An 18678-nucleotide genomic window follows, 5' to 3' on the forward strand; every position below is an offset into this window, starting at 1 on the left:
GGGTAACCCTTCCTTATACAATCCCCCAAGTACTTGGCATTTACCTGGTAACTATTCAGTATGAATGCTTACTTAAATGGTCATTACAGCTGTGAACAAGTACTGTAGGTACTTACTGAGAAACTATAACTAAAAATACTAGGTATTTACATGGTAATTATTTGTAGCTTGGTACTAAAAAACTATATCTGATATACTTGATTACACCTACAGTATTACCCATTAATTTAAGTTACTACATAAAAAATACTATGAATATACTAATTAAATGTTTTATGAATGGTACAGTAACTACAGCTGAGCTCAAGTATATATGTACTGAGAAACTACAGCTGAAATACAGAGCTTACTCAGTAAGTAAGCTGGAACTGGATTGTAAAAGGAAGCATAGGCAGGTTTTTACTGCATGACCAATGATTCCTCTTGTGATCACATTCAGCCAATGTACCATGAATGCTCTGAAAAAGTACTCAATAAAACCCTCCAATTTACTCAGGAGGTAAGCAGAAACTGGGGCATTAAAGGTGGGATTGCTTAATTCCATAGTATTACCTGTTTCTTCCCAGCCAATTGGCAATTCCCCTTGTGATAGCATTAAGATATCTGATATCATTTATCATTCTGTGGTGATAAGGTTAGGAACCATACCATGCAAGGAGAGTCTGGGGGCATCCCCCTGGGAAGAACTTTTTCACAAAACAACTGTTACATGTGCAGGTTTGTGATTTACATATAAATAATGTGCAGTCAAGTTAGAAATACCGATTAAAAAATATGACCCGGATTGAGATTACATTTAAAATAAAACTAATTTTATCAAGAGAAAAAAATAAAATAAAACTGTACTTACAAAAGTCATGAAAAATTGGCCAGAATCAAGTGGGAGAAAAAAAATTGTATACCAAAGCAAAAACAACAAGAGCTCATTTCAACTGTAGCCTACTACTAGTAGCTAGTCTTGGCTATTATTTACCTGACTTTGATTTTCCTTGGCTAGTGTCTTTCTCTTTCAGATGTAAACATTAGAGGAACCATTCTATTTCCTTTAATATTCATACAACACAGAAGTTATCTATGGCAATAACGTTAGTCTGTCAAATTCTTTTGACACTACTTTTTCAATGAACATCTATCACTGTGAATCGGATACCTGTTTGTTCTAAATAAATTGCATGGACTTGTTGAGACTGTTTTTCTATCAAAAATTTTATTTTGGGGTGTTCGGGTAGTGTAGTGGTCCATTCCGTTTCCTAACAACATGGGGACCCCAGCTCAAATCCCCGTTACCTCCGGCTTGGTCGGGCATCCCTACAGACACAATTGGCCGTGTCTGCAGGTGGGAAGCCAGATGTGAGTGTGTGTCCTGGTCGCTGCACTAGCGCCTCCTCTGGTCGTTTGGGGTGCCTGTTCGGGGGAGAGGGGGAACTGGGGGAATAGCATAATCCTCCCACGTGCTATGTCCCCCTGGTGAAACTCCTCACTGTCAAGTGAAAACAAGTGGATGGCGATCCCACATGTACCGTAGGAGGCATGTGGTAATCTGCAGCCCTCCCCCGATCGGCAGAGGGGGTGGAGCAGCGACGGGGACAGCTTGGGAGAGAGGGGTAATTAGCCGGATACAATTGGCGAGCAAAAGGGGGGAAAAATCTGGAAATAAAATTATATTTTTACTTAATTTTCAACATAGTTATTGGTGGCAGTTTATCATCTCTTTTCCCTGCCAGCATTCTCTGCACTATTGTGTAAAATCAGCCCCAGATGCTCCGGTCTCTGCTTGTGCTGATTGTTTGTTTATTGTTCCCGCATGAAATCCATTTATTCAACTTAAGTTATGCTCCACATTTCCCCCAGTCTCCTGCTTGTATGATACTGTCGCTGGTGTTGCGGGGCATGCCAAGAACCACCGGCCAAAATAAATCATCATTTTGAAAATAACTTTGCCATGGGCGGTCATATTCCTACCGTGGTGGCTAATATTGTAGAACATATAAATGGGAAATACTGTTGTGGAAACGAGTAATATTCTTCCTTTAGCAGTTCATTTTCGATTTACTGAGTAAATTGGAGTGTTATTTATTGAGGACCTTTTTTTGAACATACTGTTGTCTGAATGATATCAGAAAGGGAATGACCAATCAGGTGGTAAGAACCAAGTACTACTATGGAAACAAGCAATGCTTCCTTCTGCAGCCAGGTCATGGCTTACTTCCTGAGTAAGCAACCGTATTTGTATTTGTAGTTGTAGGCTAGTTTCTCAGTACATATGTACTTGGTCACAGACACAAATTACCATTCATGTAACATTTAACTGGTAAATAAAATACTTAGTACTTACAAAGCAGTAACTTGAATGAATAAGTGACAGTTCAGTTGCGGTTTTTCAGTACGTACATGAAAAACTACAGTACAGCCTGTAATTGCCATAAAACCAGGGAAATACCTAGCTAATAACTTGAATTAATGGGTAACACCACAGATGTCAAATGATTCAGTTGTAGCATCTCTTTACATACCTACTTGCTCACAGCTGTAATTGCTATGCAAGTATTTTCACCAAATAATTACCAGATAAATACTTCATACTTTTAGCTGTAGTTTCTCGGCACATACCTACATGTTCACAGCTGTAATTATCATGTAAATAAATATTCATACTAAATATTTACCAGGTAAATACCAAGTACCTTGGGAGCTGTATAAGGAAGGGTTACTGAAATTGAATTTTAGCTGCCCTCGTTTTCCTTCACCAGCTTCAATCTCTAATTATGACTCAGTGTTGGCCATTTGAATTGAAAATTAACAAACAAACCCCATATGAGACTGGGCTGACAGAATTGAAAAAAATAACCCTGCCCTATGTTTGGTTCTACCAAAACTGTGCTCAGACTAGTAAGAGTAGTTGTGGGACATGAGAAAGTCAGGGTACCAAGCTTTAGCCTTAGTAGTTAGGACACATTATGTTTTTCTCCGTCAAGCAGAAGTACTTTCATTTCAAGAAGATCTTCAGTGTGCTAGAGCCACTACCTTACAAGAGGTTAGCACATGCCTGTGTTTAAGTGGAGTTTTTTTGTTTGAAAAGACAATCGGTGTAACACATGCACCAAAGGGCCTAACTTAGTATTGTACATGGATCAGCCAAGAACATTAAAGCCACTGACAGGTAAGTGAATAAAATTGATTATCTTGTCAAAATGCCACCTGTCAAGAGGTGGGATATATAAGGCAGCAAGCTAACAGTCAGTTCTTGAAGTTGATGTGTTGGAATCAAGACAAATGGGCAAGCATAAGGATCTGAGCCATTGACTTTGATAAGTGACAAATTGTGATGACTAGATGACTGGGCCAGAGCATCTCCAAAAAAGCAGGTCTTGTGGGGTAATCCTGGTAGGCAGCGGTCAGAACCTACCAAAAGTGGTCCAAGGAAGGACAACCGGTGAACCGGTGACAGGGTCATGGGCGCACAAGGCTCATTGATGCAGGTGGGGGGTAAAGGCTTGCCCATCTGGTCCGATGCCACAGAAGAGCTACTGTAGCTCAAATTGTTGAAAATGTTAATGTTGGCTATGATAGACAGGTGTCAGGACCCACAATGCATTGCGGCTTGCTGCGTATGGGGCTGCATAGCCACAGACCAGTCAGAGTGCCCATGATTACCCCTGTCCACCGGTGAAAGTGCCTACAATGGGCACGTGAGTGTCAGAACTGGACCATGGAGCAATGGAAGAAGGTGGCCTGGTCTGATGAATCACGTTTTCTTTTACATCATGTGGATGGCCAAGTGTGGGTGTGTGTGTGTGTGTGTGTGTGTGTGTGGGTGTGTGTGTGTGTGTGTGTGTGTGTGTGTGTGTGTGTGTGTGTGTGTGTGTGTGTGTGTGTGTGTGTGTGTGTGTGTCGTCTACCTGGGGAACAGATAGCACCAGGATGCACTATGGGGAGAAAGCAAGCCAGCGGAGGCAGTGTGATGCCTGAGCAATGTTCAGCTGGGAAACCTTAGGTCCTGGCATTCATATGGATGTTACATTGACATGTACCACCTACCTGAACATTGTTGCAGACCAGGTACAGCCCTTCATGGCAACAGTATCCGCTGATGGCAATGGCCTCTTTGAGCAGGATAATGCACCCTGCCATACTGCAAAAACTTGTTCAGGAATGGTTTGAGGAACATGACAAAGAGGTCAATATATTGCCTTGGCATCCAAATTCCCCAGATCTCAATCCCATCAAGTATCTGTGGGATGTGCTGAAAAAACAAGTCTTATCCATGGAGGCCCATGCAACTTAAAGAGTCTGCTGCTAACATTTTGGTGCCAGATACTAGAGGACATCTTCAGAGGTCTTGTGGAGTCCATGCCTCGACGGGTCAAAGCTGTTTTGGCGATACGAGGGAGACCGAAACAATATTAGGCAGGTGGTTTTAATGTTTTGGCTAATCGCTGTACATTCACTGTGCAGCCATTCCCCATTCACTTTGACAAAGTAAATGTGGTGATACTTTGGAAAAAGTTGAGCATGCCCAAAGATGACACAACCCACAGTACACAACTAACCCTCTTCATATTGTCTTGCTAAGAGGTGCTCTGTAACATTTGATTTCTATTCCGCTGTGGAACTCCTTTATGTTTTCAAAAGTGATAACGCATAATTCTTCAGAGACGGCACATAGATCTGGGGAGGAAGGGGGCAGCTATATGCTGTTAGATGTGAGAGAAATGTACAGGGCACACGTTGAGTTCAGCGGTCTTCCGGGGGGGTTGGGCAGGCAGCAGCAACAACAGAATACATCAACTACCAGGAACACAACACCATACAATACCTAGTACTCCTAGCACTGCTGAAACAAAGAGATGAATGAAAAGAGACGACATGCTGTCTGAGCTGTGAGCAAACAGAATTATGGGGGGGAAATAGACTTAAACTGAGTCCAGTGATGGAAAAAAAAATGCAAACCTTTAGTATCCAAAAATATCAAATATTCTGAAAAAAGGATTATTTTGATAACAAATGTTACGATAGCTTCCATCTGAAGAAAACTCAAGAATTGCTTGTCTTTGTTTAAAAGTCACAGCCTCATGTCGCTCCTTCATTTTGATTCGATGTAATAGAAACTAATGGGAAAAACCTTGAATAAACTAAGCTATCTACAGAAAAATTCACCATAATATTTCAGTTTACAATGCCTGTGTGCAACGATACTACTGATGCTATCTCTACAAACAATGTCTAAACTTGAGCATTTCCCAGGCATAGCACACATTTTGTGGTTAAATAACTGAAGAATTACAACTCCCACAAAAGCATAAACAAAAATTACAACATTAGACATACATTTTGTGGAAATACTCATGATTTTGTATTTGGCTATTGCTAGGAATCAGGACATGCAGAAGGTTTGCATATTTTTATCCCGGTGATAGCATGCAGCAGGCACCATCCCATCAAGATAGGTTGAAGGATATATAGATACATAGATAAACAAATAGATAACTTTTAAATTACAAAATCCTCACCATTAGACCACTGATTGAGAAATTGACCAATCTCAGATTATCTTGTTCACTATACTGTACAAGCAATAATCAATGGCAGATTTAAGAACTACCTTGGAAATTCTACCCATTCATTAGTTAGTACTCAAAAGACTGGCCAATCTCTGCATCTGTGGCTCAGGATCAGAATGGCCTTGTCCACTCACATGTTTGGACAGATCTGGGCTTTTGGAGTCAACGTCATACCTGAGAGGTAACAAAAAGAGAACTTCTACATTTAAAAATATCGGAGGCCCAAACCAAAGCAAAAACACAATATAAAGGTATTGTGGCCTTGACCCTTATTTTTGTTGTGTCTGCTTGTAATATCAGTGAGTTAAATTTGTGATTTTACGCTAATTCTAATGTTATAAATGAAAAGAGAGAATGTTCTCTATACCACACGTAGAACAGTCTTTTCAGATCTGGGAATCAGTGGGGCAGGGTTATAGAGATAAACTGCAACAAGACCGGTTCTCCTCTTTCATAACTGTGAGAAGTGGTCCTGATTAGCATGTGAATGTAAAGAGATGAAAGGGAGGCAAATGGGGTTTATGGGGTGCACGAATATTAAACATCTGATGAAAAACAAAGATCTACTTAGCCATGACATTAATGCAGAGATAGCCTGTTGCCACCAATGCAAGACACTCCCCACGTAAGAAAAATCATTTGTTCAGCAGTGCAAACTACAAATCTCAGTGTCTTTTTCTTGACTTAATAAAGAGAGATGACAAGAAGCATTACGCATCTGTATATTTGCCAAAATCTATCTATGGTGACATCAATTTTCATATTCAATGTTGTCATTGACTGTGCTTCCATCTTTGTAAAAAGCCAAATAAAAGAGATTAAAGCAGGATGTCACTCTGAGGGTCGCTCTACTGAGAAGTTTCAAAGGGACCTGGAAGCTCAAAGGCTGAGGAGTAAGGCTGCTTTTGTAATTTTAAATGGACATGAATGCATTCATGACAGAGCAGAAAAAAAACATAGCACACAGACACCCGTTAGGATTGGGTGTGTGTGTGTGTGTGTGTGTGTGTGTGTGTGTGTGTGTGTGTGTGTGTGTGTGTGTGTGTGTGTGTGTGTGTGTGTGTGTACACATATGTGTGTGGGTGTGTCAGCATCCAGTGAAAAGGCTAGCAATTAACCAAACCAGCATCTCAATTTTGCAGTTCATATGAAAGTATGATAAATAAACGATAAAGTAAACATATAATTTGAAACACATGCAGTGGATGGAGAGAGAAAGTGAGTGAGATAGACATAGAAACGGAGGGACAGAGGCTGAACTCTGAACCTAGGCTTGATTCCACTCACGTATATCACATATGAAATATGTGAACAAAAGCAGATATGGAAACCAACCATGTGTCACAAAGCTATACTCTTGAAGTCAATTTCATCAAAGGTAATTCTAATGTTAGGGCTCAGAGCCAGCTCATTGCAAAAGAAGATGAAAAATCTGAGATAATTAATCAAGAGAGATAAAAAAAATAACAACAACAACAGGGGAACAATGCATGTTGTCTGAGTTTGAATTCTCAGGTTAAGGAATCACTCACAAGTCAAAGCGAAGGCTTTGTTTCTCCTCAAAGAAGTAGTCCAAGATGTATTTTCTAACAAAATCAGGGTTCAGTGTGTTGTCTATCACCTCAGTCCTGCCAAACTAAGAGAGGAGAAAGAAAGACAGTAAGAGATGGACAAAAAAGGGGGGGAAAGCAAGAAAAAGAAAATCAAGCCAAAAAACAAGGAAGAATTATCAAATACAATTAATATTGGTAATATTTTACTTCAGACAAAAGTTCCTCCCATATGACTGCCAATTTCCTCATGTCTCTTATTCTTACTTTTCACGATGTCGTTTTCCTTTCACAACACTTAAGACTCAAACTTTTACTTACACACACACACACACACACACACACACACACACACACACACACACACACACACACACACACACACACACACACACACACACACACACACACACACACACACACACACACACACGTATGACTGCAGCAGTGCTGGCTTATTAGCAGAACTGAAATCACACACTGCTATTGTGAGGGGGAACACAGCGGTTTGCTTCCTGGTTTCCAGGATTCTCTGCCGTGTTAATTACTGAATCAGGGTCACCCTTTCATTACCGGAGAGAGAGCGAGAGAGAGAGACAGAGAAAGATAGAGAAAAAGAGAGGGGAGGGCAGGGGGTTCAGGGGAGTAGAAGGGTTGGTGTAGTTAATAAGGGGAAGAGAGGGGGAAATAAATGGTCAAAGGAACAGGGAGAGGAGGGAAAGAAAAGGGCACAGAAAAGGAAAGAGGGATGAAAGTAGAGGAAACTAAAGCGGTGAGGAAATAGCGAATTGACTGTAGGAGTGAGAATGGAGTGGGAAGTAAGAGAAGGAAAAAAAAGTGATGATCGGCTTTCTCATTAGTGGTATTCTCAATCCCATGGTACTTACAGTCCAGGGAAATGCTAAAATCCAATACCGCTCACTTACACACAGGAAACAGTCTCACCGATGAAATATGTAACAAGTATTTTAAATCTCTTCAGTGATTCCTTTTGATAAAACAACCGTGCATCCCACAGATTTACATGAAAACTGACTCTCAGCAGATGAAGACTGACTGAGTGGTTGAGCTATCCACTAGCTTTTTGATTATACACCTTTTGGACTACTACAGTTTGTTCTCATAGCTATTTCAGTTTATGCATGAATAATTCATAGGTTTTGTTAGAATGCATGAATAAAATACATGCTAGCACTGCAGTGGTACACTTCTCTAAACTCTACAGGAAAAAAGCAACCACTGTGTTACTTAAACTGGTATGGTGAAATACTTAGTATGGAAAATGTCAGAACAAGAAAAAAAATGATGATACCAAAACAATCACAAATAATCATAACGGATATTATGAAAACCTTGAGAAATCAAAGCTGGAATATGAAACTCTACCAGTAGAAAAAAAAAGAAGCAAATAATGCAAATTTAACTTGAATAAAACTTGCTGTATAACAATGAATAAACAAGACATCTTATATGACAACAAAAAAATCAGATTAAAAAAGTAATTATATCGAAGGATGAGGACACTGATGCATTAATAATGAATGATATTAATAACAATAATTATATAACAGTGATGATGACAATAATAATAATGATGACGATAACAATAATAATAATAATAATAATAAATTTTCCAAACAAATTATGTAAATCCAAACAATAAAAACACTACATTTGTACAAAAGTTCGATAGAAAAAAGGCTTCTTCCAAAGACAGAGAACTCCTAGATAAGGAAATAATGTAACAGGCACTTCAAACTGCTATTTACAGCTTTCCAAATAAAACAGCACCTGGGTTAAATGGGCTGCCGTTTGAGTTTTATAAAACATGGGAACCTTTACAAACGTTTTCTTCCAAACCATAATACATATAAATATAACTAAATCCCTGCCTGAATCAACACAGCACTTAATTACCGCCATTCAAAAATCAATAAATAGTGGGTAATCTCCTTCATAACAGACCTATAAGTTTTGTGAATTGTGATAGTAAAAATATAGCCAAATTAATAAGTAAAAGAATCTCAAAAATCCTCTCAAAAATTATTTATTCATGTCAGGCTGGTTTTGTAAAGGACAGAAAGATTAAGGTGGATGAGTTTAAATACTTGGGGTCAACTTTTCAAAGTAACAGGGAGTGCAGAAGAGAGGTGAAGAAGAGAGTGCAGGCAGGGTGGAGTGGGTAGAGAAGAGTGTTAGTGATTTGCGACAGAAGGGTACCAGCAACAGTGAAAGGGAAGGTTTACAAGACAGTAGTGAGACCAGCTATGTTGTATGATCTGGAGATGGTAGCACTGAAAAAGAAAAAAAGGCGGCGGAGCTGGAGGTGGCAGAGTTGAAGATGTTAAGATTTTTGATGGGAGTGATGAAGGACAGGATTAGGAATGAGTATATTAGAGGGACAGTTGAGGTTGGACAGTTTGGAGACAGAACAAGAGAGAGAAGGCTCTAATGGTTTGGACATGTGCGGAGAAGAGACTCTTTGTATATTGAGAGAAGGATGCTGAATATGGAGCTGCCAGGGAAAAGAGGAAGACCAAAGAGGAGGTTTATGGATGTGGTGAGGGAGGACATGCACGTAGCTGGTGTGACAGAGGAAGATGCAGAGGACAGGAAGAAATGGAAACAGATGATCCGCTGTGGTGACCCCTAACGGGAGCAGCCAAAAGTAGTAGTAGTAGTAGTAGAAAGATTCAACAAATATATCAACAGGCCTAAGGTCAACATCAAAATGACAGTAGTGGCAGATGATGCAGAAACAGCATTCAACACAGTTGAATGGCAGTATTTCTTTTAAGACTTTAGAGCTCCCAAATAAATGTACAAAATTAACAGACAATCAAAACACTATATAACACATTGCAGGGTAGCGTGTATACAAATAAAATTCCATCAAAATCTTTTGAAATCAGTACAGGCACAAAGTAAGGCTGCTCACTATCTCTGCTACTTTTTTCATTGAACCATTGGCAAAAATTATTAGAAAGGATTCTGAAATAGCAAGAATAAAGGTTAATAATAATGAACATAAACTTATTTGCAATGATATCATTGTCTATTTAATAAAATATGACAATTAAAAAATTATTAAGAACAATAAACTCATTTTTAATTATATCAAGCTTTACAATCAACACTAATAAAACAAATACTAATGGTAAACTTAATACTTGAAAAGTTACTGGACAAAAACAGGTTTCCATAATCATGATGTCATATAATGACATGTCAATAAAATGATTGTACAAAAACAATTAAGAAACAATATTTAAAAACTAGGAACATAGATTATCAAGTTGGAAAAACCTGGCTCTTGATGTACCAGGTAGATTTTTTTTCTCTAAATGGTACATTTACCATGGTAACTATATTTATTTTCATTAATACCAGTACAGCCATCCATATCCTCTTTAATAAACAATACAAGAAAATACTCAATATGGCACAGTAAAACTCTAAGAATGAATAAGCAATTATTACACCTACAAATAGAAAAATAAGGCTTTGATTTACCTGAACTAAAAAAGTATTGGCTAGCAACTGAAACGTTTGGCATTTATCACATTGCAGCTAAATCACAAGACCAATTATGGATCAATATAAAAGATGCACTAGAAAGTCCAAGTAATATATTGATGAAGCTATTCTCTAAAAAAAAAAAAGGCAAAGAAAGCAATAATCTCCATAATCAGGATCAGTGCCATTCATACCCTGCTCTCCCGTGTTTTCCATCAAATGATCTCCTATGCACAGTGGGTTTTTCCAACTGTTGTTTCAATTCCGTCCACTCTTAAAATTGGAAGATATGGATACAATTAATAGCCAGAGTACTTGCTTTACAGTGTCGCGAAGTCAATGAGATTAAATGCTTGCTTTTTGAACCCTCACGGGTGGTTGATGATGAAATCAAGCTCGATTAATTTTAGATGTTCCGACTCAGGTCTACTTCTTCAACAAAAACAATCAAGACTGTCCTCCACTACGGCTAGTTATTGTCTTTCCATTTTGATTAATTCTACTAGTTTTCCTCTTGCATCTCACATCTGCTTAAATATATAACATATAGATGTTAATGCAAGTCATGAAACAACATGGATGTGTGATGAAACAAATCAAATACAATAAGTGTTTTAATGAAATACCAATTTTCCGAGTACTAAAAAAATTACGGCAACTTGATCTCATCAACAATTTATAAACTACTGAACATTTGCCGTGAACTTCCCTGTGATATTCACCTTCCATCTGCATTCTTCAATAAGTAAAGAACTCTTGATTACAGCCACTTTTGGTTTCTAATGACTACTGTATTTCCACTGACATTTTCAATCAAAATGCAGTTAACATTTTCCGAAACTAGGCACAGTGTCTTCTTCTTCTGGCTTGTTCCCTGTTCTCAGGGGTTGCCACAGGGAATTTACCTGTGAGGACACAGCACCAATGGTGGTCATTGTTAACCCGGGCCTCAACTGATCCAGCATGGAGCCTCGACCGTTCCGGTATGGTCTTGTCAATCTGCATAATGATTTGGCAAACGTTTTACATTGGATGCCCTTCCTGATGCAACCACTAACCCTATGGACAGGGGCACAGGCAAAGCTTTGGATGCCATCCCAGTATACATGGACTTGCTCCCAAGCCCGTCGCAAAAAATTGGCACAGTGTAGTTGCTGCAAATGTTTTATGAGTGATAATTTGATGTGACAGACAATTTTTGGATACATTATTGGGAAAGGTGAATCATTTCTGTTTTTATTGAGACTTTTTCTTGTATAATTACAATTACTCAGTGTGGTAAAATAACCAATGAGTCTAAAAAGCGGTGGCTGAAACCCTAAATCTTCTATCAGCAATTGCCCCAAGTGTATGGATGAACCAAAAGAGCTGAAGGATCTTGGAATGTGCCTTGACTCACACGGAGTTAAAATAAATAAATAAAGCTTGGTGCCCATCAAGGAAATAACCCAAGCCAATCTTTTTTCCCCAAATCAATCCTAAATTGCAGTGGTAGCTGTTTGCATGTGGATATGGGAGCAAAACATAGAGGAAAATATTAATTTTGCTAAATATCCATAGTAGTGTGGACAAGGCATCAGACTCGCCAACACCCAGCAGGTAATCACAATGACAACTTGCTCTTCTATGGCCAACAAAATCTCCTGCACCGTCACACACGTCACATTGGGCTCCAGCGGGACTATGCAGATCCTATGACAGATGGACGGAGGTAGCGTCTCGGAGGACGCCATTCCTCCACAAAACAACCAGCAAAAAAAACGGCAGGACAGTCACCATTGAGCAAACAAACAGAAGAAATATTTACCTGATCATGCAGAAAAGACAGATGGGAAAAGGAGAGAAAAAAAATCTTCAAAGTTAGGAACAGAAACAAACTGCCTACACTCGCGCATGCGCAACTCACATGTACAGCTCTTTTTTTTTTACCGCTGAGATCGGATAGTGACGACTCCCAGGACTCCCAGCATTCAGTGCAGAGAGAGAGAGAGAGAGAGAGAGAGAGAGAGAGAGAGAGAGAGAGAGAGAGAGAGAGAGAGAGAGAGAGAGAGAGAGAGAGAGAGAGAGAGAGAGAGAGAGAGAGAGAGAGAGAGAGAGAGAGAGAGAGTGAGTGTGAGAGAGTGTGTGCTTTTTCAAGTCATTCATGTGAGGATATTCACGATTATCCCCATTTACAATTATCCCGATAATGGAAATTCACCACGATCAACTTTTCGTGTTTTTTTTATATTGCAAGCCGTGATAAAATCCTATACTATGTATTACTTAATACATGCTGAGTGGGCATCAACAGTAAAAAATGTGCTGAAAAGAACAATTGTGTCAATCTCATCTCTTGCTAGGCGATCCCAGTATACTGATAAAACTCTGTAAAGCATGTTAGCAAAGTGGCGCATGATGGCAGAGATAGGGTTCGTAATGTGGTTTCACTGCCCATTGTGACAGACAGCGCTGAGCTGCAAAGTTCATTAGATACCACTTGGCTGTAGAAGCTGGAGTAATGAAATCCCCAGCTCACTCGCTGTAAATCCACACAAGCCATGAAAGATCACATTCACTCATATGCATGCACATACACACAAATGCAAATACATACACAAGCATGGCAAACCATGAACCACCTCTTTGGCACCATTGCTTGCAACAGCTACCATAGAACCTTGTCATAGATATACTTCTCAACCTCCTGCATTTGTGAACAAACAGACATGTGGACAGGCACACACACACACACACACACACACACACACACACACACTATGACAACACAGCATTAAACTTAACAAAGGCCTCAGTACAGAGCCAGTGTACGAAAGGAGTCAAATAAATCATTGCTGTTTTCAATCCACACCTTACAAAATTGTCATTCTCTTGTTTAAACAGTGACAAGTGGTAAGCTTATTAGTCTTAATTTTTTTTACAATTTTTTTAGAAGCTTTTACAATCAGTAGTGAATAGAACTGGCTGTACCTAAATTTTCTTGAATAATTAAAGAGTGGGAAATGCAAATGAAAATGTTGTCAAGAGTACTTTGGCTTGAGAGGGAAATCAAAAAGCCAACCATTTCATTTTTTGTTCAACATGTGGGCTACCATGACCTCGAGAACACTCAGATACCCAGCATCTAAAAAAAAAAGTCAATTATTCAGTGTTACTGGGCTTCCATTGCTAAATTTCTGTCACTTTAAGCCCCTGAGGTTTTCTTTGTTGATGGATGTAGGCACTGGTATTTTTTTTCAGCACAGACGCACTAACTCCCACATGCCCATAAAGGCAAATAGAAACATACACACCCACCAGGAGCGCTAAACAAACAGCAATCTGTGATGTCACATTCAAATAAGACAGTGGGAAATGAAAGGAAAAGGTCAGCCTTGTCAGATCTACATATTGCAAAGACAAATTAACATCACCCACCCACTCATTTTTACACATACAAACATGAATACACGCACACACACACACACACACGTCAGCGTGCACATACACTGCAGGTGTGTGGACTCAGACATTCAGTAACATTCACACAAAATTTCACACCTCGTCAGAGAAACGTTTTGATGAATGTGCAATGTTCCTCCTGTTATGACCCTTGTCACCTTTTATAACATCTGAGCCCGTATAGGACTCGGACGTGTGCATGCACATGTATTTTGTACGTGTGTGTATGTGTTTGTACTGTGGGCCCCTGTGCAAGACTGTAGATAGAATGCAGGCTTAATGTCCTGTTCTATGAAAGGAGTCAGAAAGTAGAGCTCATTTTCTCATGTGTTTTTTCCACTGGTCTCACTTTCCTTCGAGTTTTTTTCTTTATTTACACATATAAAAAAAAATCAAAAAAGACAATATATAAAAATGTTTTTAACAATTAAGGAGAATTGCCTAAAACCCTCTAGGGGCTTGGAAAGTGGCATTCTCCAGGCAGCATACTACAGGAAACAATTACAACATTCCAGTATGCACAATTTGTATGTCTCTATCAATAATTCCAGATATAGCAAGAGACGGAGACACAATTCAGCACAGCACCCGACAACAATGCAGCCCATAACCACCCATGTTATCAGTCATAGTCACAAGACACACACACACACAAACACACACACACACACACACACACACACACACACACACAAAGAACACTCATTCATGATACATGCAAGTATACACAAACACTATCATTAACAGACTAAGAGCATACACTCATGTGATATGGCTTAGAGTTTTCATAAAATAAGAAAGATAACCCAACACATTTGTAAATATATTGTCTAATCAGGGTGACAGAGGTCTTTGTCACTCTGGCTGGTACTGTAATCATAGAATTAAAATAATGACAGAACATTGTATCAAAGTACTTAATTAAAATATTAGTCTTATAATTTACAATATTGATATTGAAATCACCAATTAAATAACAGTTTTTCCCTTCTTTAGAAATAATATCAAGAACAGTTGCTAGGTTAGTATTGAATTAATTAAGTTTCCTTTATCAATCCCCTTGGGGAAATGCAGTTACTGCAAATTAACCCATCCTAGCTGTGATCTGTGTAGCTAGGAACAGTGGGTTGCCGCCTTAATGCTGCACCCGGGAACCAACTCCAATTCTTTCCCCATTGCCTTGGTCAGGGGCACAGACAGGAGAATAAACCCTAACATGCATATTTCTTTTGATGGTGGGGGAAACCGGAGAACCCGGCGGAAACCCACCACAGACATGGGGAGAACATGCAAACTCCACACAAAGGATGACCTGGGGATGACCCTGGGGTTTGAATCCAGGACCTTTTTGCTGTGAGGCGACAGCGCTAACCACTGGGCCACCATGCCACCCCAGGCAAACTAGAGCTAGATGGTCTACAGATAACATGCAATAATGGTCTGGTGGGTCTCAACAATCACAGCCTCAGCAGAAAGGGTAAAATACTTTTCAATATCATATCTTTCTTTGTAGACCAGCCTAGGGTTGAGATATAAGGAGACACCCCCACCTATTTGGTCTTCTCTGCATCTATATATTATATATATGCTTATAGTTGTTAAATTCATGCAAATCAGCATTGTTGTTAGTCAACCAAGTTTCAGTTAGCCCTATTACATTAAAAGAGAAGTCGGGGTTGGCCAAACAAAGGCATAAAGTATCATAGTGTTTTGGCAGCCTGCGAACATTAATATGAAGAAAGGAAAAGTCACTCTTCATTTTTTGACGGTCAACAGAGGATTTAAATTCATTCTCATTGTAGTAATCAGATATTCCGAAAGAATCTTGTTTCAGTTGAGCAAAACAGTTTGTGTCAGGGTCATTATTATATAAAATGTTCAATGTTGAGTCAAAATTCACTATCTGATTGTTGGAAGGTATTGGGAAAGTAGTCTATTAAAGGCCCATTTGCTTCTAGGGGATGGTAGTTTCACAATGTCTATCAGCAGGAGCAGACAGCTCTTATTCAAGCTTTTTTAATATTTCATAGACAAAAATATTTGACCCACTGGTTATATAGGCTAGATTCACAACACTAGCCATATTACTTACACCATGTATACAGTAAATGGAAATAAGTGTGTAATGGGATTTTTTTTTTTTTTTTTTTTTTCCCCCCCTTTTTCCTCTCCAATTGTATCCAGCCAATTACTCCACACTTCCGAGCCATCCCAATCACTGCTCCAACCCCTCTGCCGATCCGGGGAAGGCTGCAGACTACCACATCTCCTCCGATACATGTGGAGATGCCAGCCGCTTCTTTTCACCTGATAGTAAGGAGTTTCACCAGGGGGACGTAGCGCGTGGGAGGGTCATGCTATTCCCCCAGTTCCCCCCAAACAGGGGCCCTAACCCACCAGAGGAGGTGCTAGTGCAGCGACCAGGACACATACCCACATCCGGCTTCCCACCTGCAGACACGGCCAATTGTGTCTGTAGGGCCACCCAACCAAGCTGGAGGTAACACAGGGATTCGAACCGCTGATCCACGTGTTGGTAAGCAACGGAATAGACTGCTACGCTACCCAGACGCTGTAATGGGTTTTTTTGAAGAGGCTAAAAAGGCATGGCAGATAGATGGGCTGTATCACACTTACTTGATGTAGAATATAGTTCCTCAAGATTTGTGCTCTGAAGGACAAAGAAATATGAGGTGGAATTCATAATCAAATGTGGTCAAAGCCCCGCTGAAAGATTTGGGTGCTAGAGGGTCCTGCCAAAGCGAATTACTTGGTTAGTCACCTGTCCAGTTTTGCCTCCACTGTCTCAGGTCTAGAAGTGTGTGTTTCTATCCGGCTCACAAAGAGTCATGTGGCGCTGTCTCGTTCTCACACTCATTTTTCAACATTACTAAGGAGGCCGACAATGCGAGCTGGAAAAAATACATAAATTCAAGGCCACAAATAACTATGTAAAGAGCACGAGAATTTTAAGAGTGTAAACACGCAAACCTCACAGCATAAATTAATCCAATTCATCTTACTAATGTGTATCTTGTTTTAAATGCACAAAAAACATTTTTCTTAATTTAACTCATACTCTTGTTTTAATTAATCTGTACACAAGTTTATAACAGGGGTATAAAAATAATTATCCTGTGTACACAAATACATAAAATGTGTTTCTTTCTTTTCATTATTCATGTAGTTTTGAAATTGTGTTCAGTCACCTTCCATAATTATGTGTTTGATTGATTGCGTTTTCATCTATTCGGCTATTAACAGGCCCTTGCTAAACTTGGTTTTTACTCCAATTTGAGGTTATTTCTTCAGACATCACCAATTTGAAACATTAAATGTTTTTAAGAGACAGTGAACAAGAACATTGAAAACTTCTGGGGTACAGCATCATCAATAGTCATTGACTGGATGAAACAATCCTTAATTAGTTGCATTAAATTATATATATATATATATATATATATATATATATATATATATACAAAATTTGAATACATAGCAATACAAGCTTGTTTCGTGCATTACACACTCATCATCTGCTAATGCGATTCAACAAAGAAAAACACACAGTTTACGTTGCCCCGCGTCACGCCCCTAATTTCAGTGGACAGCAACCAATCAGAGGAGAGAACATTTGAACTATTACAACCAATGGGGTAAAGGGCTGGGGCTTGTTTTGAAAAGCATTTAAAGGACCAGGGCTCTGTTGAAATAGCATACATTTAAAGTATAACAAGGCAACTTCAAATGGAGTAATTTATGTATATCATATAGTGGGGTGGTGTTGGGGTACAGTTGGAAAGGCAGGCAGTTAAAATATAAAAATACAACATCTAATAAATGTCACATGTGTATCATCTAATGGGGCAGGGGAGAGAATAATAAAGACATTTTACTTCTAGTTACAAAGAAGATTTTTTTTTTCGATGTCTACAGCCGGTGGCCAATTCATTTCTACTATTCAAGGTGGACATATCAGGTTTGCAAATAACAAAATACTTTTCTGCTTAGCACAGGTTACATCTTTTGCCGCTAACTGAATATGCATTGCTCTTTGCAAGGACTTCCATGATATATACACACTAGGGCTGGGCATGATTAATCGATAATCGACAATTGATCGTTAGGGAATTAGTCGATCACGTGGAGTTTTTATCAATCAATGTCCATATCACATAGAGGTTGAATTAATTAATCTCACTCCGTAGCAGCAATGTTGAGAGAATGAATTTCACTGCCTGGCAGTAATGAGACCTCTTAACCAGGCGGAGGTGCAATTTTTATATCTGGAGACCGAAAACTGAGCTAGTACCAACCGGCTACCATATTGGGAAAATAGCCTTCAACATGAAGCGCGTAAAGCGAAGTGTGGCTGGCGCAGCCACCGGAGCCGCAGCCGTGCCGGCGTCTGCCATGGCACTACTTTTCGGGGTGCTGTACTCCACTCCACGCGACATTGGCATCGAAGTAGAAGTTCAGAACTTTCTGAGGGAGACTCCCCCACCCCTGAATTGCAACCCTACAGACTGGTGGAAAGTGAATGGAGGGAGGTTCCCCAGGCTGGCGAAGTTAGCGCGAAAATACCTCTGCATCCCCGCAACTTCGGTCTC

The 18678-nt window shown here is 39.5% G+C and overlaps 1 protein-coding gene across 3 annotated transcripts in view; it reads right to left on the bottom strand.

Annotated features, from left to right (window-relative positions):
* Window positions 1-18678, bottom strand: part of cpne5b (copine Vb) — a 273515-nt gene that overhangs the window by 171076 nt on the left and 83761 nt on the right. Inside the window, exons 4-6 of one of the 3 annotated variants that reach the window (XM_056272955.1) lie at window positions 7094-7197; window positions 5696-5735; window positions 2584-2598 (exon numbers count right to left, since the gene is read on the bottom strand). In XM_056272955.1, the coding sequence (XP_056128930.1) occupies window positions 2584-2598; window positions 5696-5735; window positions 7094-7197 (159 nt within the window). Of the gene's footprint in view, window positions 1-2583; window positions 2599-4727; window positions 4743-5695; window positions 5736-7093; window positions 7198-18678 lie in introns of all 3 variants that reach the window. The other 2 variants (XM_056272954.1, XM_056272953.1) reach the window with 2 other exon arrangements.

Source organism: Lampris incognitus, chromosome 2 (genome assembly GCF_029633865.1).
Source record: "Lampris incognitus isolate fLamInc1 chromosome 2, fLamInc1.hap2, whole genome shotgun sequence".
Taxonomy (NCBI): Eukaryota; Metazoa; Chordata; class Actinopteri; order Lampriformes; family Lampridae; genus Lampris; species Lampris incognitus.